This window comes from Sander lucioperca, chromosome 10 (genome assembly GCF_008315115.2).
Source record: "Sander lucioperca isolate FBNREF2018 chromosome 10, SLUC_FBN_1.2, whole genome shotgun sequence".
Classification (NCBI taxonomy): Eukaryota; Metazoa; Chordata; class Actinopteri; order Perciformes; family Percidae; genus Sander; species Sander lucioperca.
Window position 1 is genome coordinate 30,125,734 of NC_050182.1, and position 24,689 is coordinate 30,150,422.

General features: G+C 44.6%; 1 protein-coding gene across 7 annotated transcripts in view; it reads left to right on the forward strand.

Moving 5' to 3' along the window:
• The window catches only part of LOC116049260 (transcription factor HIVEP3), a 38,663-nt gene extending 17,467 nt beyond the window's left edge, over window positions 1-21,196 (forward strand). The window contains exons 2-11 of one of the 7 annotated variants that reach the window (XM_036006670.1): window positions 2,125-2,170; window positions 2,702-2,761; window positions 7,720-10,081; window positions 10,382-10,668; window positions 10,859-12,880; window positions 13,149-13,294; window positions 17,293-17,468; window positions 17,632-17,733; window positions 18,489-19,147; window positions 19,319-19,957. In XM_036006670.1, the coding sequence (XP_035862563.1) occupies window positions 8,071-10,081; window positions 10,382-10,668; window positions 10,859-12,880; window positions 13,149-13,294; window positions 17,293-17,468; window positions 17,632-17,733; window positions 18,489-19,147; window positions 19,319-19,957 (6,042 nt within the window). In that variant the 5' untranslated portion in view covers window positions 2,125-2,170; window positions 2,702-2,761; window positions 7,720-8,070. Of the gene's footprint in view, window positions 1-2,124; window positions 2,171-2,701; window positions 2,762-6,224; window positions 6,344-7,719; window positions 10,082-10,381; window positions 10,669-10,858; window positions 12,881-13,148; window positions 13,295-17,292; window positions 17,469-17,631; window positions 17,734-18,488; window positions 19,148-19,318 lie in introns of those variants that run through there. The other 6 variants (XM_036006667.1, XM_036006668.1, XM_036006669.1 and 3 more) reach the window with 6 other exon arrangements.
• The last annotated feature ends 3,493 nt before the right edge of the window (window positions 21,197-24,689 follow it).

Below are 24,689 nucleotides of genomic sequence, written 5' to 3' on the forward strand. Positions count from 1 at the left end.
TTTACTGCTTGTGTCTGCAGTTTATAGGGTGAAAGTCCAAAAATATGTCATCTGTATGTCTGTAAATCCGCAAACCATTCATTTGGTCTAAATTATAGTCTGTGGCTGCTCCAAAACAACATGGAGTTTCTTATAAAGCATGATGTGTACATTTTAGGTGTTTGCTTGCCTCTGCATTATATTGTATAGGTAGGTATGTGAAATGATCACATGTAGATACCACAGGGGAAACCTTGTTTCCATTAACTGAAAATGAGAACAGCTTTACATAATGCAAGCCTGACATGCTTGGGGCCAGTGGGTAGCATATGGGTACCATTTGCATCCTGAAAGCTTGCTTTCACACCTTCATGATCGTTGCACTTCCCATTTTATCCCAGTCTTCAAAATGATTATATTCTCTGTTGGCGTTTGCACGACTGTTCAACGTAATGCCTGCCAGCTCTATCTAGTTCTTAACCAGACTGTGTGTGTCTGCAGCCCGGTCCCCGGCTTCACTAATCGTTGCGTCTGTGTAGAGCAACTTTCCTGTCAATCATTGCCACAGTGGCAGTTTTGTTCCCAGGCCTCTGCCTCCCCCCAACCTTCCCGTCAGAACTGTTCAGTCTGAAGAACAGAGGACAAAGGGATGACGGATGGGTGAAGGTCCCTCGCAGGGAAGTACAGTATAGAAGGTGCGTGCTGTAAAGGGTGACAATGAGCACATTCAGGCAGACACAATACAGTGCTTCGGCCCGCAAAGCCAGCAGCCTGTGAGAGGAGCCCAGCATCAGTTCAGCACAGTCCCCTACAGCAGTCAGCCAGCAGCTGCACAGAGCCAGGGGTAATCACCAAGTCCTGAACAGCACTCCTATTGACTGGGACCAAATGAAATCAGAGCGGAAACACAGAGCAGAGGAGAAAGAATAGGGGGACATGTGAACAACAGCAGAGGAGAAGAGCAGAGGGACAAATTGATAAAGAAAGCAAATTAGCAGGTGTATGGTTAGATGAGGTTGAAAAGACAAACTAAAATAAAATAAATATAATTGATCAATTAGAGAAGGAGAGAAACATCCCGTCATCTGGCTGTGAGGCCCCCCAGACCACCATGTGTTGCTGGCCTGTGGATCCATATTCCCTCTGCCTGACTTCTGATCAGCAGCCCAGCCATCCACTTGTTCTGTGCGCCGGCTCGTTGTTGTGTGAGTGTGTTTATTTTAGAGCGTGTGACTCACACTTCCTGTGCTCTGCCAGTGAGGCAAAGCTCTATAGAACAGCAGGACCTCCATTCATTCTTAATTCTCTCTTTCTCTCCCTCTCTCCCTCTCTCTCTCTCTCTCTCTCTCTCTCTCTCTCTCTCTCTCTCTCTCTCTCTCTCTCTCTCTCTCTCTCTCTCTCTCTCTCGTGTTGCACCGCTGATAGGCCTAGCCCAAGTTCTGCGTAATGCGGGGGCTTGCTTGAATGGATGACTCTCTGGAATTCATTTACAGATGCAGCACAGTGGCTGAGAGTGGAAGATTAACGTAAATAAAACTTGTTCTTGTAGACAGGCGGTTAATCCCTGCTGCTTTTTTCTTCATCCGCCACTACAATAAGATAACTTTGCTGATAAGGAAGTGATAACTGCAAGGAGTAGCCCTCAGGGTTCTGTGTGATGGGAAAACCCATGTAGGACCTGTTTGTAATCCTATCCAGTGTGACGCCATCAGCAGCTGATTGTGTGCGAGTTTAACAGCAGCTCCTGTCCTGAACCTGTTTTTGTTTTTTTGGTTTGTCCTGCACTTTGGTTGTAATAAGAAATGTGACAATTGCCATCACTGTGGTTTCGCAGAGGATGGTATGATTTTTGTGGAGAGGTTACTCATGCTGTGAGAATATGAGTCGCTTTTAGTTTCTTCTTGCTACCGCATCTTGCTACTCCTCCCTTTACATTTGTACAGTAGAAACATTCATTTACTGTCGTCCCTTCTCACTCTCTCCATCACTCTTTTTTGCCTTACACCCAGCCTCTCTCTCTCTCTCTCTCTCTCTCTCTCTCTCTCTCTCTCTCTCTCTCTCTCTCTCGTTCTCTCTCTCTGCAACACACCCACTCAAACAGTCATATCCGCTCTCACTCTTTGGCTCTCCCTGCTTGTCTCACAGTGCCTGTGAAGCGTCTCTAAGGGGGAAGACCAGACTGCTCTGTCAGGTAATCTAAACTGTGTCTCTCTCTCTCTCTCTCTCGCTCTCTCTCTCTCTATCTGTGCCCACCTCTCACTCTCTGTCCTTCTCACTCTGTCTTCCTGTCTTATTTAAATCCATCTCTGTCTTCCGCTCTCTCCCTAGTCTCCCTCCTCTCTTTCATTACTTTACTTGTCAGCTATGGAAAATGAGTTATTAACTTATTGCAGCTGTTCCAAGGGTGTTCGTTTTTTATTTCTAATTTGTCATTGGGTACCTTATAATCTAGCACCTAAGCACCCAGAGGAGTATTTTGTAAGTTTTGAATGTCAAAAACTCAGTTTAAGGACAACATACCTGAGTTGTTTTTTGCATGTCAAAGAGTGTCACTGAATTGTATGGACATTATGATACAATGATTCAAATTCACAGACTTATTTAAAGTTGGAAAGAGTCTCCCTTGTGGTGCAAGATTCCTACTCAATGCCCGTTCTGGAAGAGGGATCCCTCATCTGTCGATCTTGCCTGAGGTTTCTCTTTTTTTTCTCCTGAATTTCAGGGAACTTTGTGGAATTATCCGAATCCAGGGTCTAAGGATAGAGTTCCTCTTCGAACAGAGGTAAAGCGCTCTGAGACAAATGTTGAACTGTATAATTTAAATTGACGAACTAAGTATGAAAAGATGATTTCCATCCGTGAATGTCTTGGCCGCAAATAAAATGATGGAAAACCCGGTAACCTGCAATTTAGTCCAAGTTGTGGTCAGTTTGCTTTTACAGTTGATTATGTCACCAAAAGGACCAGATTTTTTCTGCTGCCAGGGGTATTATTAAAACTCTCAGCGCAATCTTCTGCCTTCGAGGTGTGCATTACCCGGCTCTGCTGTTGCCACTCATGTTTGTTTGAAGGCCGGTATTGACCTGCAGTTCACTGGCTTGTGTTTAATCAAAGTGAACACTGTGACGGTTGTGAACTGCCAGTCTTATCAAAGCCCTGTGCAATCCTTCTCTACACCCTCTCGCCTCCAAGGTGCAACGATCCCGCTGCATCCCGCACAGAGCTGAGAGTGAGTGAGAGCTCTGGTATGTGTTGTTTTTTCAGGAGGCGTCCTCCTTAGCGAGAGGCTTTAACTGACAGAAGTGATATCCCCGGCTGAGTGTGAGTGTTGGCCTCTGAGGTTTTACGCCCTATCTGGCGTCTGGTTCTGTCTGGGTTTCTTTCTTTTCCAGTCATTTACTATCAAACCAAACTGTTTCTTCCTGGGGTTTTGTAAATGGTTAGTGTGACCGTCTAGGATTTGTGGTTTGATCGACAGCTCTGTTTTTGGTGTTGGTGGACTGTGGTTTAACTTTCCATTTGCCTTATACATAGGGTATGCTGCAGAGCCTCCTGCAGTATCAAATGTTGTATTGCTTCATTGAGATCATGACCCTTGCGGTTTAAACTGCTGCAGATGTTACTGTATGTGTGTATCTGCTGTCATCTCAACCCGTCGTCACTCGAAAGGGGTTAGATGTCAAGGGTCATGCCAGCTGGCCAATGCATGCCGAGGCCAAGCATTTCCCCTCCTAACTTCCTGCTGCCAGTGTGCGTCTTTAGTCAGAAAGGATGCTGGGAGATAAATTTAGACCTCCAGCTCCCTCTCCATCTGCCGTTGCTCAGAGTAGGCTGGTTTCCATGGGAACCTGCACCAGGCTACCGCCAGTAAGAGGGAATGGGAAGAGAGAGAGAGGTGTGTGTGTGTGTGTGTGTGTGTGTGTGTGTGTGTGTGTTTTGTTTGGAGGGGTATGACAGCAGATTTTTTAGAAAGCACTTAAGAGGGTTTATCTGTTCTCAGGGCACCAGGTAATTTAATGTTTAGCCCATATTTGTATCCGTCATTAACAGCTGCATAAATGCGTCTGGGTATTGATGAGGAAATGAACACAAACTCTGCCCGGCCATACTCTCCTCTGCATGATAATGAAGTTTTAACTGTAAAACTGCTGCAGAGCTCCTTCGCTACGTATTGAGCAGGAGTTGAGCTAAATCTTTGTTTTATGGGATTTACAGTATTAGAAGTAGAACTGCTGGACTTATTACACACAGCAGAGATGATGGAAGGAGGCAGTGTGTGTGACAGCATATGTGTGTGTGTGTGTGTGTGTGTGTGTATACATGTGTCAGGGCTCCCTAAGGTACCTGCATCAGTGCCTGTTTCTGCTGACAAAGCCCCTTTGCATGTACACACACACACACACACACACACACACACACACACACACACACACACACACACACACACACACACACACACTTTCCTCACTCATTCTCTTCTCTGTTCTCTGAGGACCGGTCGTTAATCACATTTTAGGCACAGACACCAGAAACTAGTTCACACAACAAATCTTGGCGTACGCCACCAGACTGCTCTGTGCAGCATCATACAATATGTCATGCCATACTGGAGGTGGAAAAACCAGGGGGGTGAAATGCTCCAGTGTTCACAGTTTGTCGTTGCAAACTGCTACTAATATTAGCTTTGTGGTTTTGATCTGACACCTCGAATCAAAACAACATAACACTGTTTAACAGCTGCATCAGTGGCTTCCTGCTCACACCTCAGCCTAAAAATAGAGCAGAGTAAAGAACGCCGTTGCGCCACCCTCATCAATAAGGCTAGACAAATTTACATAACCTATGCGCTTTACTTGAGATCTTGTCATTGTCAACTGATTTCTATTAGTGTCTGTACTGTATAAGCCCATAGTGCTGCATGTAATAGGCGCCGTTGATAACAAGTCATCTCTGTGGAATGAGGATGATGAGAAAGGAAAACCCCTCGTCTAACAGCAGGAGAATCGGCTGAGGGTAGGTCACCTCAGGGCACTGCAGCTGATTGGCTGGTAAGATGTGTCAGAGTAGATTCAGGGCTGCTGTGTGTTAGTGGCTCTGGGGAGAATCGTACTGTACACTGTATGTGCTCTGTAGGGTGTGTGTGTGTGTGTGTGTGTGTTTTGGCTTGATGTAGGCTAGACTCTGGCTTTCCTTCTTTTTGGCAAGCCCCTGACTGTGTGTTTCCCCGCTCAGAGCTGGCAGTCTAGACTGCCATGAATAATGTAAGCAATGCTCTCCCCAACCTTAAAACCTTCTAATCGCCCTGTTTAAGGGCTGCATCAATAGCTATGCCAAAGATCATTAAAATTACACTCCGATAACCGACTACATGAGCAAAGACATTTATTACAGCTCTTTGTGCTTTCCTGCTCAATCCTGCTACGTTCTATGCACAGCATCAGCCTTCTACTAACTTGGTTGCCCTCTCTCTCTCTTACTTTTTTTTTATTGTCATCTATTTTTTCTCTCTAAAATGTAACTCTCTTCAGTCAGGATCTGATGTATAACACCTTTGCAAACTCCATTCCCTCCTGATCTAGCTTATCTACATGTAATTCTAGAGAGTAATGTGTCTCTCTGGCTCAACAGTTCAAGACAGAAAAGGCTGCCACCAGATACAAAATTCTTCCTGTATAGCTGAAGAAAGCAAGCAGATGACAGCAAATGAAAACACAGAAAAGTGAAATATAATTTATTTATAAGTTATGCTGCCTAATTGCTGTGTGTTGATGGTAAAAGTCTGCTGTAATCAAAGCATTGGTCTGCTTGGAGAAACACACACTAAACAGATGATCGGCGCTCAGTAGATGTGGGGGAACGTGGAGATGGAGCCGAGAATCTGTCAAGAGAATCAGTTTCCAAGAGGAAGACTGATTCTCTTTCTCTCTTTATCCCACTGTAAACTAGCTCTAATGAAGGCTGACTTCGCAGTTTGTTTTTTTTAGACATATGGAGAGAGCAAAAGTGTGGCTCATTAAAAAAAATCTGTCAGTGCTGCTTTGCCACCACTGGCACCTTGAGCTGCAGTCTTCTGCTGGGCCTGTTTATTTAGCCACTGGATCCCTGATTCTTTTCTCTCTTCCCCACCTCTTCTCACGTCATTGTGCACTCTTTCTTACTCCTACTTCATATGCATATCTCTAATATTATAGAACATATATACATTTTCTATCTCTTATCTCCTTTCAGAGGTGCTCTGTATCAGTTCCAGTCCCTTGTTATCTTCTCTCCTGGTATGCTCTTTGCTGTAAGAGGTGGTGCACGCTGTCTACACCATCAAAGAGATCTACAGCTGTAAGGTGAACACACAAGGCGTCCTCCTTCAGTAAGCGCTGATCTGCCGAGTCTGACAGAATCGGGGGGGTCCCAAGTAGTGTCAATGTACTGTATTGAGAGGTGATTGATACTCTGGATGAGCCTGTGCTGGAACTGTCTACAGTTGGGCACGGCTGCTCAGTGAAAATGTTATGATTGTCCCCATCTATTCCCAGAATGTGTTTTGATTGGCCGCGATACAAGAATCCTGTGTCTCGAGTTGAGATGGAGTGCAGGATTTGTAGTAAGTGGGGAATATTACAGAACATACATCTTGATAAAAGAGGAGATTTCGTCGTACCCGCAAGTCTCCATGATCAGCTATATTGGTTCCTCATAAACACAGCTCTCTAGTAGTGTGTGAGTGGGAAATATTACAATAGATTTATCTTGATAAAAGTTTTCACAGTACCCTTTCACAACAGACTTCATAACAAGCAGCCACTCTTGGCCCCTCATAAACACTGCACCCTGGTGGCGGTATAACCGCAGAGTGTGAGGGGCGTAGACTGAAACCCAGTTGCTGCTGAGTCCCTTTATCCACTAGAAAACAGCACCCCTTCCATTTACCCCCTTCAGCTTTAGTGCCAGATCAGATAAGCATAGGCTATATTTCCAACATTTGTTTTGACTCCTTGCCCTGACACTGTGGTCTCTTCTGTTGGTGCCTGTGCTGTGGATGGTGCCCATCTGGCCCTGAGCTGCTCTGACTCCTGCAGAGCTGGCCAGTCGTGGGTCAGATATGAATCAGATGTGTCTGTTTTGAGTAGAAGTCTCAAATTGAAAGGAGTCTAAATTTTAAGGACGTGTTTAAACATGCACATACTAGATGTCTGTGTGCTCAGATCGCCACCATGCCAATAACATGAACGTATTGACCTCACATTTCTTAATAGATTCACAGTATAGGTGTGCCTTTGTCTCCTGAATCAATGCACACTTTCTGCTTATTAAGTGTTGAAGCCAAGACAGATGAGAGCAATAACATGTGTGATGATGCAAATACATTGCTAATGTTCTCATTACAACATTAACCCCACTCAACACTACACCAGGAAATGTAACCCTATTTGTCATAGTATGGTATGTGGGGGAAAATTTTAATAGGGAGTTTGGTAATAGGAAACTTATGATTTGGCCTTCTGCTCTACCAACATAACTGTTTTTCAGACTGCATGGCAGGGTTTTAGGAAACCCCTTAGGATGTCAAGAAGCCTAAGTCATCTTCACAAGGTCCCCTTGTGTTTTGCTGTGCTGTTTTTCAGCAAGTGAAGAGAAGAAATAGGGAACAGCACTTTGTCATGCTGTAGCTCTTTGTGACAAAATCTAATAATATGCTTATATTTTTGTAACTCAGTCCTTCCTTGTCTTTTTCTGTTTCTTTAGACCCATTCAGAAGCTAAACGGCTAACACTCTTGACAACCAACCCAGAAGATGCAGAGAAGACCTTGGGAGGGCTGTTAGAATGGCTGAGGCTGGACAGAAGCAGAACTGCTTTGTACGGAGAGATGATCCATGTTTACCTGCAACCATGCAGCTCCAGGGCACCTTTTAATGATGCCTCATTTGGTCATCTTGAATAACTCTTGGCCCACACTGAAAAAGGCCCTTCGTTGTGATTTACAACTCAGTCTGTCGATGTTCCCCTGCATCTGACCTCTCTGCTGCCATGCGGTTAGCCCCATGAGGCTCCCAGAGCCCCTCCTTGTGTGTCTGTGAGGCCTCCTCCCCACTCTATGGAGGCTGAGCCCAGCCGTCCGGCTGATGGGGAGCGCTCTGGAAGGCAAGAGCAGCAGCATGTGACAGCTGAATCCTCTCTGGGATCTTGTCCACCTCAGCAGCCCCAGCAGCCTCCTAATCCTCGCCCTGTACACAGAGCCTTGGGCCGCCTGCAAAGTCGCCAACCCAAACGTACTGACCTTCTGCTTCGGTTACAGCAGCAGCAAGCGGTAGCATGGCAGCATTCAGACACCCCAGGTCCCTCGGGAGGCAGCTTCTTCTCTCCAGCTGCCTCATCAACCTCATCCCTTCCATCTACTTCCTCCACCCGGGGTGAGCATGGTCATGGGGTCCCATCTCAGTCCAGCCAAGACGGCCTGGAAGGGGTCAGCTCACCCAGAAAAGGGGAGAAGAAACCCCCAAAACCAGGGAAATATGTGTGCACTTACTGTGGCCGTCCATGTGCCAAGCCAAGTGTTCTTCAGAAACACATCCGCTCTCATACAGGAGAAAGACCCTACCCTTGTGTCCCCTGTGGCTTTTCTTTTAAGACCAAGAGCAACCTGTACAAGCACCGCAAGTCCCATGCCCATCGCATTAAAGCAGGCCTGGCGTCCAGTCGTGATGAGCCTAGTTTGAGTGGACCAGAGGGCAGTGGCGTTGGAGAAGACCCTGAGGAACACACAGAGGGAGAAAGCACTGAGTCTGAAGAAGAGACGGGCCAACACAGAAAATCCTCCGCTAAGGTGATGTTGGGCCAGCAAAGAAAAGGTGGAAAGGAGCCGTTGGGAGGCTCAGAGGAGAGCCAGAAGCCAGAAGACTCCCAGGCTGTCAAGCAAAGGCTGGCACTGAGGCTTAGTGAAAGGAAACGTGGCCCGTTGGCTTCTCCAGATGACCCTCCTTCCTCTCTCTCCACCTCATCTTCCTCTCTAGGCCCTGGCAGTAAGGGCAGCACAGAGTCTGGATACTTCTCCGGGTCAGGCAGCACTGACCTGTCCCAAGTTAGCCCTCCCAGTGCCAGTGCCAAAACCTACGCAGAAATTATTTTAGGGAAATATGGAAGGATGGGAGGGCAGCAGCGCAGTCCTCATCAGCAGCAGCCTCATTCTTCACTTTCCTCATCCTCAGGAACGGAGGAGAAGAACATTCCTTTCGCTGTACCCAAAACCCAAGTAATAGAACACATTACCAAGCTCATCACTATCAATGAAGCGGTAGTGGACACCAGTGAGATTGACAGTGTAAAGCCCAGGCGCTCCTCTCTGTCCAGGAAGAGCAGCATGGAGTCACCCAAATTTACCACCCCTAAAGATCCCTACACATTCGATCCCAAAGGAGAAGCCCCTGGCCCCAGTGGTTTGAAGCAACTCCACAATCCTGAGGCAGATCCATCAGGTGCCCAGGAGCTGTCAACGGTGCCTCTTCTTAGAAGCCACTCAATGCCATCCTCTACCAGCCAAGGAGAGCCCTCCACCTCTGGCACCATGTCTCCCAGAGGTTACCGTCTCTGCCAGTCATTCGATGAGCAGCAAGCATTGGTAGCAGAGATGAGGGTTGGCCATGCCCAGCGTATGCTTAGACGCCAGCCTGCCATAGAAGTTCCACTGGGAGCTGAGCTAATGCTGGAGGAGGCAGGCCCCACTTCCTCCTCCTCAGCCAGAGGTGCTGAACAAGCCAGGCAGCCACAGCAACAACAACAACAGCAAAAGAGTCAGAGCCTGTTTGAATGTGAGGCATGTGGGGCCCACTTCCAATACAGTGATGGCTACGAGGCCCACAAAGGCATCTGCACAGGACAGAAAACCCTGGACCAAGAGAGCGGGGATGCAAGTAAAACATGCAGTAAGGATCGCCCCCAGATGATGATCCACTATAAATTTCGAGCGCTGGCCATGGCAGTGAGGAAGAGGAGAAAAGAGGAAAGTCTAGAGGAGGATCCTCCCAGCCCTGGATCTGTAGCCATGTCAGGCAGTTCTGCAAACCTCATTCCTGTGCCAAGCAGACCAGAGCACAGCCAGGCCCACTCAGGTTTGTTTATGTATCACCTGCAGCGGCAGATCAGAACAACATTAGCAATACGTTTCTTATCTGTCATACCTTTTTATCTTCTTTTAACATCTGACAAACCTGAATAGCTAAGGAGAATATATTAATAATAAATCAATACCTGCTTCTACATCATTAATGTAAAGCAAAGGAAAACTCATTGTGTGAAATTACACTACACCGCGGTTAAAGGAATGAAGTGCAAAATTAAATGTCATCATTCAAAAGCATACCAATATAATACAATGGTAGCTTCTTTTTCTTTCTTTTGTTTGTTTCTAGGTGTTTCTTTACAGACTGAGCCAAAACAACAGCAGCAGGACAGGAAGGGTGTGTCTGTCATCCAACACACAAGCTCTTTTGAGAAGCAGGAGAGTATATCCATGGAGAGTCAGGAACCAGACCTCAGAGAGGGTCAGCAAACACAACAACCCGAGCCAAAACCATCACCCTCGACATCTCGCCTCATCCGCCAGCCAAATATCCAAGTGCCAGAGATCCTTGTTACTGTGGAGCCTGATGCTGACATGCCATCTGTGTCGCTGCCAGTGACGGCATCCTCATCAAAGGTACGTGATTATTTAAAGTAGTATTTGGCTATACGTTTTTGTACATTTTACACAATTTCAACTCCCTCAAGTAAATGTGAAACATGCATTGATTTAAGGGTGTTTTTTAAATTCAACATCCTAACAAACAGTATGAGCAGGTGAGCATTCAATATCGAATATAGATAAATAAACAATTTATCTGTCCTAGGAGGCAGAGAGAGTGGAGGAATTCCAGTGGCCTCAACGTAGCCAGAGTCTTGCCCAGCTTCCTGCAGAGAAGCTGCCACCAAAGAAGAAGAGACTCCGTCTGGCAGAAGCAGCCCAGTCCTCTGGAGAGTCGAGCTTTGAGTCTGTGTCTCTGCCTCGCAGCCCCAGTCAAGAGAGCAACATCTCCCACACTTCAAGCCTTTCTGCTTCTTTTGAGGACACATCAAGATCAGAGCCTGCTGTCTGGGCCCCCAGTAGCCAAAGCTCCCAGATGTTAATGGTGCCATTCCCTTCCTACCACCAAAGCCACAAGGAGATGAGGCGCTCAGCCTCAGAGCAGACCCCAGCCAGCCCCCAACAAACAGAGCAGGTCTCAGAGACCAGAAGTAAGTCATTTGACTATGGGTCACTGACCCCTCAGCAGTCTGCATCCTCCTGGAAAGAAAGGAGAAAGTGTCTCCTTGTGAAGCATGCCACCTTAGGTGAACCTGAGCAGGAGGAAGGGGGCATCATGAGTCAGCTGTCCAGAGCACAGAGTCCAAAGCCTGGGCCTTCCCGCTCCATCCATCCTCCTCTCTACTCAACAGAGGCAAGCTCCCGGTTCAGCCTGGAAGCCACAGGGAAAGCCTTGCAGCTGTTACAGCCACAAATATTTCCGCCCTCTCAGGATGTGCTCCCTTTTCAGCAAACGTTTTCCCCAGGATCACTATCCCAGCTACTCCCTGTCACCACAGCAATCTCTGAAGTACTGTCCACCCAAACCATCCATAGAGCCTTCTTACATTCACAGACAGTACCTTCACCTATACAGATACACCCAGCGCAGATCCACATGGCAGAACGTTTCGGTATACCAATACATCAGCTTCCTGCTCTAGTTCCTCTCCAGTTCTCTTCTAGGACTAGAGCTAGTCAGGCTCTGTACTTGCCTTTTCCTCCAAGACTTACTGCGCATGTTCCTTCCCCTCCCACTACAGAGAGCAGACCCTCCATCTCTTCCATGTCTTCTGCCCTTACATATCAATCCCTTGTAAGAATCTCTTACCACCACCCACAGCCTGTCATCGCCACATGCCTGGCACAGCTTACACCAGTAGTGTCCCTTGTGGTGCCAGTGCGAGTCCAGACCCATATACCTACCTATGCCAGTGCCATGTATACCACCCTGTCCCAGATCCTGGCCTCCACTCGCTCACAGGAACCCATTTCTTGCACAGCTATGGTCATCATGGGCCAGGTGGAGCGGGACAAGCTGCAAAGGTCCTACTTGAAGGTCCCCTCCTCAGACATCAATAGCCTGCTTCCCCTGTCTCTACCCACGGAGCTGGCCTCAGGATCTGGGGAGGGATACGGTCCACTGGGGGCTGGAGGAAGTAAACGCATGCTTTCTCCTGCAGCCAGTCTGGAGCTCAGCACAGAGGCCCAGCGTCACCAGAAAAGGGTAAAAGAGGAGGAGGAAGGGGAGCAACATAAGACAGGAGAGAAAGAAGAGGATGTAGAACAGAAGGTAAGACAGGAAGAAGAAAGTAAAGCCACTGGGAGAAAACTGGAAGAGGGGGAGAAGACTCAGCCAGAGGGGGGAGAGGTGACAACTGTGAAAGTGGAGGGCGAGCAGGAGCAAGTACCAAGGAAACATCATAGAGAGGAAAAGGAGGAAGAGGAGGGGTCTACTGAAAAGACAAGTAAAAGAAAGGAGGAGGTGCAAGTTGTAGAAAAGGGGGTTGAAAGGCCAGCCGCCCCTTCGTACCCCAGCCTCCACACCTCCACCTCAGTCAATTGGTGCTACCTGAACTATGTTAAACCCAACCCGTCTACCCTGAGGGACCCCCGCAGCTCAGTTTATTCTACCTGGAGCATCAGTGCTCACAACCCCAACTTGCCGGGCCTCAGCACTAAGGTGGCGTTGTCTCTGCTGTGCTCCAAACAGAAGCACAGTTCAGAGACGTACACCATGGCCATGGCTACAGCCCAGGCCAAAAGCAAATTGGTCCCTGCCAGTAGCATGACCCCGCGTGTGTCAGAGGTAAACATAATCACAATATACACTTACTGTACTATCATTTAAAACCCCTCTGTTAAAGAGACCTTAATCTTCTATAGAATATAATATAATTATCTTTTTAGCTAATCTGTTGGTTTTACATATAACCCCATTAGTGTGCTTGATGGGAAACTCCATGATTTTACAGGTCTTGGGGAGTGTAACTGGGTGGAATACTCTTTTAACAGTAAAACTGTTAACATTTTATTTTAAGTTGTTTTGAATTTGTCAATGTGTGTCTTGAGTGTAGCTACATGCCACCCCACCCAGCACCCTCACTAAAGTAAAGGATCAGCAGCAGCATGACAAGGAGGAGAATAAAGAGATGGTAGAAGAGGAAGAACCCTCTACCTCCAAACAGAGTGAGCCCTCTCGTGTTCACATCTTTGAAGGCGGGTAAGAACTACAAGAGCGAGGCTGTTGACGTGCACATCTTTTAATTCAAAATTCAATATTTGTGAATAATTTTAGGGCCTCATAACACAAGTAATGTGTTCTTTTGTCACAAACCAATGCCTGATGAAAGCAGAACAGCAACTATGGAGAGCTGACAAGAGTGCACAGAGAATTACAGTAACAGATGGGAGTGGAACCAGTGAAACCTGCAGGGACTTCATTTGTACCTGCGGCCAAGCTTTTTCCTCTTACTGCTGGCATTCATGTCTGTGTTTTAGAAATGTTAATATGGAGAGATAACGGGGAAGATGGGGAAAAGGTTGTCTCCAACTTCACTTTGTGAGACTCATTAATACCTGTTTTTATGGTTGCATAAGTTACTGAGAAAACATAGAGGAACAGTGTGAAGCCATCTGCAAGTAATCTATCGTGATTGTCATGTTTGTGTGCAATGCGTGCATGTGTTTGTCTTCAAACCTGCATGCATTTTTACACTTTACTGCATTCACATATTGACATATTTGTGCTTTCTATAAATGTCTGAAGGATTTTTTTCCAGAGCAGACCCTCTCATCTTTCCCAGGATTACTGTGTTTAGAGCTGAACGTTTCCCCACATCTGTTCACATTGAAGCAACAGTAGAAATTAGAATTGTATTAGAATAAATGGGAGAGCAGTAAAAGATGGAGTAGTGAATCAAGGTAAAATGTTCCCAATTAGCGAAAATTTCAGAACGCACTGGTTTTCTTTTTGATGGGAATGTAAAATATTTTAGCGATATAAGGAGACATAAGAGATTTTTAGGAATGGCCTTTTCTTATATATGTGTGTGTGTGTGTGTGTGTGTGTGTGTGTGTGTGTGTGTGTGTGTGTGTGTGTTTCAGCACTTACACATTTAAGGCCTGTGTTTTGTGTTAATGTGCACACAGATTGAGTGCAAAGGAGTCGTCTGCCTAACAGTAGATAAGGCACTAATTACCAGTCTTTATCATTTGCAGCCATGCATTACACATATTCAGAAAGAGCATTTACATCCTTAACAGCCTACCGCTTTCTCCCTTCTTCACGTCCTCTGTTTCCCTGTGTCACTTCGGCAACTCCTCCAGTTTTACTTACCTATGAATTATTTTCACTTCATTCCCTCCCAACTTCGTCTGTGTCTTCTCTCTGTGTACCTGCACCCCTTTTCTCTTTGCATACAAATGAGCACAGCTCCTCACTCTTGAACACAGCACAATGTTTTCTACCCTGACTCCATTACGACTCATTATCCCCATCTCCCTTTTATCAACCCTTTGAAATCATGAGTGTGTGCCACTCATTTTATCCTGGAGAACAAACAACACTTTTTTTAATGAATATGCATCATGCGGCTTTGTTAACGTTCCAGTGACTTGCACGATTTCATCCTGATCCAATTTCAGAGATCCCTTTAAGAAAGAGGGGGGGGGGGGGGACAGGGGTCTCTAGAGTTTATTAGTATCACACTGCTAAAGAAACAGATATTGGACCAAGGCAGGTTTCTCTTCATGTCTTAGCAATTAAGCAAGCATAGCTGCTCCTTGTTGGTGGCAGCAAAGGTCCGTCAAACATCAGCTTTAATCCCTCTTAGTGAGCACAAGCTGAACTGTCGCCTGGATTCTGTTTAAACATGCAGATTGATTTCCATGGTGTAAGTGGTTAACATTGCAGATTTGTCATGACACTTTAACCACAGTGGCAAATGGTCATAGCAAATTCCTGTGAGCCAAATAGTGATTGAAGTATGTTTCAGGACCTGCAGTATTGCATTTTATTGTTATTCTGTTGTCGCTGCTTTGAAATTCAATGGTCTTATCAATCAATCACACCACTTGGTTGAAAGTGGTATTCTCTTCACCAATCTGCTGTGACGGCCGTAACGCTACAGCACAAGCAGGGGCAGATTGTCGGTTGAGTTTACCGAGAGACGTGCTGCTGATTTTTTTTTATTTTTTTATTTATTTATTTATAAAGGACAACACACATTAATCAACATTTCTGTAAATGTGCCAGTGTTAGCCAGCCGGCTAATTTTCAACTATAGTCCTTTGGCCAGATGATTTTAGACCAGAGCAGCAAGAGCAGCAAGATATTAGTGCAGGTTAAACTACACAGACAGAAGTCAACGAGACATTAGTACAGATTAAACTACACAAACAAGAGTCAACAAGACACCATACAGACAGCTAAAACAACAGAAAAGCTTTCTCAGCTTGCCATGCAGTGCCACAGGAAGCAAAACCCCAGCACAGCTACACATCAAACAGTATCCACCTTCAGCATAGGAAGCCATGCAAACATCAGAACACATAGTAACATAGACCTAACCCATCTTCTAACACCGCTCAACCATGCAAAGCCGTAACAGCAGTAATGAAAAGATGATACTAGGCTACATCAGTCGTTAGGTATGCGTTAATATTACACTGATTGTTAAGATGGTAAAATATTTTAAAAAATTTGATGCGTTAAGTGCAAGTTCTGCCTTGATTTTCCGGAGATGTGGGTGGATAGTTTTAGCAGTGGCAAGAAATGCATGACAGTAAACAGTAACCAGATCCTGAATGAATACAACATAATGCCACTGTTTCACAGTTGTGTAAGTATTTGTTATGATTTGCTGGGGCTGCTTTTGTTATACAACAGGGAGCATTCACAGCCTGGGTTCTTGTAGATGTGCATATCCTGAAATTAAAACACAGTCAACACACATTTGATGTTTACACTTCAGAGTGCATTGTACGTCTTTTCATGAGTAGTGAGAGCAGATGGAGTTTTTCATAGAGGACAATTCATTCAGATGTAAAATGTCTGTGGTCCACTGTGTCCACAAAAAGCCTTTTGGTAAACATCAAGATTGCGTATAAACAGTGTTTTTATAGACTAGACCTAAATGTGTTGCTTGATTTATATATATATAGTGTCTATTTTAGGTTGTTGCCATAGCCAGGCTTCCCTTCCCTCTCTTTAGCTGCTGCTGTTGTTGGCAGGGCCACCCGATCTCAGCAGAAAAGCTGCTATTCTTTGTGTGCCCAGGGTGTAGTGGAGGTAACGGCCAAGGGACTCAGTGCTGCTGGGGTTTTGGTGGGGCTTCCCCAACGCGCCTCCATAAAGAAAGCCTTGTTTCTCAGTTTCCCTTGTTTGTGTGTGTGTCTATTTTGTGTGTGCATGTATTTGTGCCGTACACAAACCCACATCCACATTCATCATTACTATTAAAGCTGCACTAATCAATATTTCTATCTGAGAACAAGTCAAATGGCAGTAATGTGAAAGGGGTCGCTTGTAGTGACGAAGCCACAGAGAATTAACACCCAACTGTGCGCTCCCCCTCAGCTCTACAGAACACTTGTTTTGGTTTTTCGTCATCAGCCTTGTTTCCAGCAGTAGCTGTTTTCAGGAAAAAAAAGCTATATAAAACCACGGTATGCTACCTGCCCAGCACCAAACGTCAGAAATGCAAAGTTAGCAGCTAGCTAAAAAAGCCAATTTTTTTCTAAGGAGTTGGTGGAAACCAAAATAAAGGTAAAAGGTGAATAATATTATACTCAAATTTGCCAGGTGGCCAGAAACATGACTCCAAATGAATCCTAATGTTGCTCCATAACTGCTGGATGTGTAAATAAATAGGCAACTGTTTGCTAACAAGTTCACCATAACAACTTTACAAGATGAAGATATGTTAATGCTGTGTTCCCAGCTTGTTCCGTTGGCCTCAAGTGGGCAAAAAAAATCAATGAATACAGATTTAAAATGAAATAAAATTAAATATAAATTTCACCACAGATGGTCAGTGAAGAAGCTAGGTATTTGTGCATTCAGTTCCTAAATGCTACCACACAGTGAAATCAGTGGTCTGCATGTATATAAAAAAGTAATTATAATTTATGATTTTGTGGTGACCAAATTTATTATTATAATTATTATTATTATTATTATTATTATTATTATTTTATATTTGTTACTTTCTCTCTTAGGTACAAGTCCAATGAAGAATATGTTTATGTGAGAGGTCGCGGCCGGGGCAAGTACATATGTGGAGAGTGTGGCATCCGCTGTAAGAAGCCCAGCATGCTGAAAAAGCACATCCGAACGCACACCGATCTCCGTCCATACATTTGCAAACACTGCAACTTTGCCTTTAAAACCAAAGGTAAGAAGAGAATTTACTAAGTTACTACAAACATGATTCATGTTACTATTCTTTCCATTATATCATAACAGTCTATTTTGCTTCTGTTGTTGCAATGTCATCACTGCCCTTGCTCCGTGTGAGTCGTGGACAATTTTTATGTGCTTTTCTTCTTCCTTCCTAGGGAACCTTACTAAACACATGAAGTCAAAGGCTCATGGGAAAAAATGCCAGGCAATGGGAGTATCCGAGTCATCACTGGACGAGCCAGAGAGCGAGGAAACAGGTACTTAAGAGGGGATGGGGAGGCATCTCACATATTTCCTATCCACTGTAGAGAAATATTAGTACACAGCTGGATGAACTTCTGCCTCTGAAGAATTATAGCTGCTCAGCACTGACAGCTTATGCAACACCATGTTCTATTCTGCTCCCTCTGGCTTGTATAAGAAATATGAAAAAGTAGAAGATAAATAAATGAATAATACAGAGCATTCCACAGTCTCCTGATGTGCTCCAGTCTGGCAAGAATACCTTGTTCTCAAATATGTGTTGCTGGCGTATGACAATACGCATTCCGACACTTCTGTCTTCCTCAAAGCCAGCCACCTCACGATCTCCTCCCTAACCTTCCTCTGCTACCCCCCCCCCCCCCCTCCCCTGGTTCTTACTGATAGACTACACTCATTGCAGCCAAGGACGCGCCATTTAAACCGTCTTTCCATTCACAAGGCTGTTGAGATAGTTTGTGAATAGAGGCATGGTGCTATTCAATTAAATCCGGTCTTGTCATCCTCAGTCTATTTATAACATGGGTTTGATGGGTGGTGGGTGATGTTTGTCAGAAAGATACAGTACGCTGTCCTAACCCTTTGTGCTTGTTCCTGTAAGTGTACTGTAAATGTGTTTTTCCTGTCCCCTAGTGTAAGGATTTTGTCACCACTTTGTACATTCAGTACAGGAGTTTTAAAGAGTACAACATGGATGTAAAGGGATATCATTTAAAAGATGTATATGTGTTGTCTTTGTCTGTGCAAACAGCAGAAAGCGATGAACGCGTGTGTGGCTCAGAGGAACAGGAGGAACATCAGTTTTCCGACGTGGATGAGTCTGAGGACGATGACGACAACGACGACGATGATGACGAGGAAGAGGAGTCCGCATCCCATGATGATCCACCGTCCTCTTGTTCGTCAGACACCCACCCATCGACAGCAGGGCATTCCAGCTGTAGTAGGCGCTCTCAGCAGGGCACTCCTGACCCTGAGCCCCCAGGCCCCAGTCCCAGCCTAGGCCAGGAGCCCTCCCCAAGGGGAGTTTGGCCCAGCAGACGAGTCGCATCTCCAGGCAGCAGGAGAGCGCTGTTCTCCCGCCGAGGCTGGAAGGCATCCCCAAGAGCCTTCTCCCCCAGCAGTGAGAGCTGTTCCCCTAGCCGCAGCCTTTCCCCACGTCTGGAGCTGTCCTCACCCATCCACAGCCTCTCCCCCAGGACGGAGCTGTCCTCGCCCAGACACGTCTCACCCTCCCCTGAGAGAGGACCATCTCCCATCAGACCCCTTTCTCCTCTTTGTCCCATTTCGCCCAGCTGCTACCGGTCATCACAAGCTCGGACCCCTCCCTCACCACTCGGGCTCCTGCACAGGACCCCTGGATACCTGCCATGGGAGAGCCCTGGTACAAAGAGTAGTCATGTCAAACCGGTGAGTCTTTCTGCACAGAACTGCGCATAGCAATTTTAACTGAGCAACAGCAACCACAATGTATTTCCTGCACTTTCCTCCTAGGAAGATCTCTGTGTACACTACCTGGTGTACTAACAGAGCAAGTCCATAAAATGTAGCCTAATGATGAAGTCTTTTCTCCCTCTACAGGTGAAAAGGGGTACAACGGCAGACGGGCCAACATGGCCAGAAGCCAGCTTGTTTCCACCTGCTTTCCGTCTTTCCACTTGTGAGGGTTATCCTGGCCACCAAACAGCAGACAACATCTTCAGCCATCTTCCCATGCACTCCCAACAAGCCAAGGTCCCCTATCTGATGATCCCCATCGGAGGGATCCAAATGGTACAGGCCAGACCTAGGTCCCAACCTACCACCCCCTCGTCCCCCACGTCTCCCCCCATGGAAGGGCCATCACTGGCCAGATTTGAATCATACTGGGGCGGGACCCCCAGAACCCAAGGGCTTAGGACTCCTGGAGACCACTGGTCAGAGCACCAGACAGCAGGAACCAGCCAGTCAGGGCAGTGCGTTCTCAGCACTGCACTAACTAAGTTGGAGACCACGGACTCAAAGCAATATGGCAGCTCACATAGCTCCGCTGAAACCCACAGTACTGCTACTGAGACCACCAAACACTGCGTCAGATACAGTTCAAGAGCACCCCTCAGTCTAGCAGCCCCCATAGTCTCGCATGTCATTGGACAGCAGTCAGAGGGGGAGGAGCCAGCGTTTGTTGGTGATCTGGTGGAGGGAGGAGCTAAAGAAGACGCCAGAACAGACGGCACTTAACGGTGTCTACACCTTGATGCATCATGCATCCCATTTTGCTTTATTTGTTGCTACACTAGTCTTGTTTTTTTATTATGCTTCGTTTTTATACAGTTTTCAATACTATTGTTAACTTAAATGTTTGTTCTTTGGCAATATTCAGGTTTGTTATAAAAATGCACTTTTTTCTTTGTGAAAATAATGTCTACCTATATATATAAATTATATATATATATATATAAATTATATATATATAAATATAAATATATCCTTCCTGTATCTCTATTGATACTGGTAATCTCAATGTCTGTTTAAATATATGTAAAAAGAATATGAATAAATTTGTAAATGACCAAAATCTTTAATCAAAAATAATTCCATTTTTTTTGTCCAGTATTACGCAAATTGTAGTTACTTGTGCCTTTTCTGTCCAGGTTTGTGTTTCAAGATGTACAGTACAGATAGACAAAGAGAAGGCTGTGAAATTTTATATCTGCTTTTTTGTGTTGTTCAGGAGGGTTAATATTTGGTGTTTTGATTGTTTCTGTTCTAAAGGCCATTGCGTTAAAGCCAGGGTAAATGAGAGAGTCGAGTCGTAGCGGTATTGAAGGAGAAGCAGAAGCGTGTCAAAGGAAATGCACTGAAGTTCTATTTTTTATTACAAAAGATTTTAGATTAAAATATATCTCTGTACAGGGAAGAGTGCTCCTTATTTATTGTTATTTGATGACAATGATCTTTTTTTTCTTTTCTTTTTTTTACTTTTTTTTTATTGGAAAAAGGATGTTTTTTGTTACATCTGTGTGTCTTTTTCATGATGTTCATGTGACTTGAATTGGTGGCAAAGATGAGGGATTGCGTTTGGCTGGTACCTGAGGATTAAGTGCCCTGCAGATTTCACACACAGCAAAAATTTCTAGTCATTGAAGAAATAAAAAATGCACCAGACTCCCTTGAGGTTGTGCCTTTCTTCCATTGCGCCATGTGTACAGTATTATGTTTTTGCTCAAATGGAGTTTGTACTTTATTTTTTGTGTTATAGTGCGAGAGGTTTAGGACAAGTGGTTATTAACCACATTGGATTGGTTTTCCACAAGAGAATAGTGAAGTTGGAACGTGGACAAAGAAAACAGAAAACTGCATGATAAACATCTATGACTGTATCAGGGGTTGTTAACCTGCTTTTGGAAGAAGGTGTTACTGGGTGTGTGACTGAGGCTGTATGCAGTCATGAAGAATAAACTACTTTGTGCTACTTGAGGTAGAACTTTCTGTGTTATTTTGTATACTCTGTGGTGCAGCTCGTGGTTGCATGTGCCTGTTTGTTGTATGTGGCACAATTTTGTGGTATTTCATTGTCTTGGTTTGGTTGTACTTTGCAGCCCCCATGTAATAATGTGGTGAGCTACGGCTCTTTCAAATGTGTGTTCTCCCTTTAGGAAAGTTGTGTTTTCCTTTTTCCTTCTTCTTAAAAACAAGTAGTTTTGTGTCAAAATGTTAAATGTGTCCTTTAAAAATGCTGATTTCTCTTTAAAATATGAATTGCATTCCAAATCTCTGTGGAGACATAACAAAAAGAATATTGGGACAAAGATGCCACTACAGGTGGATGACCTGTTTCTTTGTGAGGTTGTAGGCCACCACCACAAGTTGCCCGAATTGCTTTATCGCGGCATGAATTCTCCAATTGAACTGCAAGGATTGTACAGCATTCTTCCAAAAGATATTCCCCAATTTGGTGTTTTGATGATGGTGTGAGAGCGCTACTGTCTAACACGCCACTCCAAAATGTCCCATGGGTGTTTAGTAGGGATTAGATTTAGTGACTGTTACTGCCATGGTATATGATTTGCATCCTTTTTTCTCATACTCACCAACCTATTCTCTGACCCTTGTGCCACCGGGGGCATCAAAGCATCTGCTTGTATGATGCTTCCCCACTCATTTCTTTAGGTGTTAGGTTTTCCTTTATTTCATCACCTGCCAGTATGTGGCCAGGGTTGAATAGCAGGTATAGACTCACACTCTCATAATTAAACTACTAAGCTTTTCTCTCTTGTGGGAGCAACAAGACAGCTGTATGCCTGTGGTAGAACCACTAGATGTCCTTACTAAATCACCAACACCCATTGGTGTCATTTGACATTATGGTTGTATTGCTTTTACTTTCGATTGGGGTAAAGAGGGGACACACACCTTTCCAAAGAAATTCTTCTTATCTACTCTGAACCAACTTGAATTTGAACAACCTATCAACTTCAGGAACTATGGATGGGTTAAATGTAGATTAATTCTCTGTTTCCTGAAAATGCCCATTTTTAATATAAGGACACACATGTATCACTTCCAGATGCTGCTTTTGATTCTACGAAGATTAAACCCTCCAACATTATATCATATAAGTGTCTAAACTATTTAAAGCACTCCAGTCTGGCACATCCAGCTCTAGGATTATAAAACAATATTCACATAAATGTATCACTCCTATCCTTGCAGTGTTTTCTATTCAACAATGTTTATCAGCACAGCAAGACGTGGATTGCGTAAAGCTTACTCAGGCACAATCAGCGAGTGTGTTGAGAAGAAGCCAGAACATGATTGCTGCTGTGTCTTGACATTCCATAGAAAATGTTACAAAACAGGCAACGGGGAGGCGCTTGTATTTTTAGACACCTATATCAAAAATAGTTTGAAGTGAATGATCATTCTTCCTCTTTTGAAGCCCTGTACATGCTGACCACACAGAGCCAGAGGGGTTGGGGGAGATCGTATTTTAAGGAGTTAACTGAGGAGGTAAGGTTGCTAATTAAAAAAAAACACCTGCTTCTCGGACAAAAGCTGGCAAAACTCATCCGGGTGTGGCTGAATGACAAAAGAGACTCTTTGACTCTCACTTTTACTGGCTATCCATTTTTCGGGACTGCCTAATGTGATGTGATGCCTGTGGAGAGGGACACATCTGTGCTCCTGAGGGAACTGAACCTCTGGTGCAAGAATGTGTTGAAAAATATATCCATTGTGATGCACTGTGGCAATGTCATCGCCATGTCAGAAATTGCACAAATCTTTACGTGAGAGGAAAATATTGTTGTTGTTGTCCCCCTCCACACAGGAAGTCTGGCAGATTATACATAAGACGCTAGAATATCCTGAACGACTCAATAGTAGCTCAGTCTTCTTCTGGGAGTCTTGGAAGAAAGATGTAGGAACAGACTGAAGCTTTAAGTGTAAGCCCAAAACAGTCTGTGAAAGTATTTTGAATAGCAAAACCATTTTAATGACTGTCCTTTTTAAAGCAACACCAAAGATTATTTTGTACCTTAAAATAATGTTTCCAAAATCGTTTCAGTGGTTCATCAACTCGTAACAGGGTGAACGACTTCTGCATTCGCTTTGCGGCCCTCTATCTGCTAAAACCGCACTATGCAAGTTTGCCAGATCGGGTAGCGGATCTGTAGTTCGAATGAGAACGGTAATGGACAATTCCGCTTCCAACCTAAAGGGGGACCGAAGAGGAAAAGTGCTTTGGTGTTGCTTTAATTTGTCCTCTTCTCTGTTTTGCGACACGTTTTCATTGGCACGTTTTTGTGCACGGGACATGCCCTGTGCACATAGGAAAAGTACAGTCTGCTCTCTTCTGTGTTCTATATGTTCAGGTGTCAGGTTTCATGGAAAGTGGATTATAAGACTCTTTTAGTAAACACTGTCAATAGAAGGGTTTATGACAAATGAATAGGACTTTTTCAACCCTTGTATTACTGAACAAACAAAACTGACTATGTGTTTATGCTACACATCCATCTTACAATGTATATTCTTGCCAAACACACAGCCTGCTTCATGCTTGTGTATCTCCACTAGACAAAACATTTAAACAAAATGCCAGATTTACTCCTAATGCTCATATTCTTTAGTCTAATTGCCGATGAGAAAAGTGACATCTGTCATCTATAGGGAAATGAATGAAGTGAAGATAATATTCACACCGCTAATCTGAAGATGCATTTACTATATTTACATGACTAAAGGCTGCTATTTGGCTATCTGTATGCCTCTGGTATGCCTGACCTGCACACTGGGGCACCATGTGGGTGGGACATGACATGAAACAATGCTGCCTGTAGGCAGTGTTCCTAGTTAGAGCTGCGCGCTTATCTGTGTGCGGGCCTTCACCGCTCATCATGGAGGCATCAAATAAGTCAAATGTAACTTCTACAATGACTGTTTTGTTTTTTTTGCCACTGGGTGCAGCGGAAACACCTTTTAAATTGATGTGGCTAATTTGTTAGCAAACAGTTGCTAATTCACACATCCAGCCGTTACTGAGCAATAGTGTCATTCATTTGGTTAAGTTCTGGTTGTCTGATGAATGTAAATCCAATATTCACTCTCTTTTAGCTCTGTTTTTGGTCTCCACCAACTCCTGAGGAAATGATCGGTTTCTTTAGCTGATAAAAACTCTGCTATGTTCACCAGCTAGTCTCTAACTGTATCTGCCGTTTGGTGCTGAGCAGATAGTGTACAGTGGGTTTTTAGAGCTTTTTTGCTGAAAACAGCTGCCTGCTGCGGCCGAAAACAAGTCTATGAGAGCGGTGAGAGTGAATCAAAATTGTAAAGCTGCAGACCGGACGGATAAACAATGAGCTGAAACTTCTTATGAAGCTCTGTAAGTCTGAGGGGATTATTTTCTGAATCTTTTCAGAAAATATTTTTTTTAATTTACTTACATTACTTACTTTTACATTGTCACATT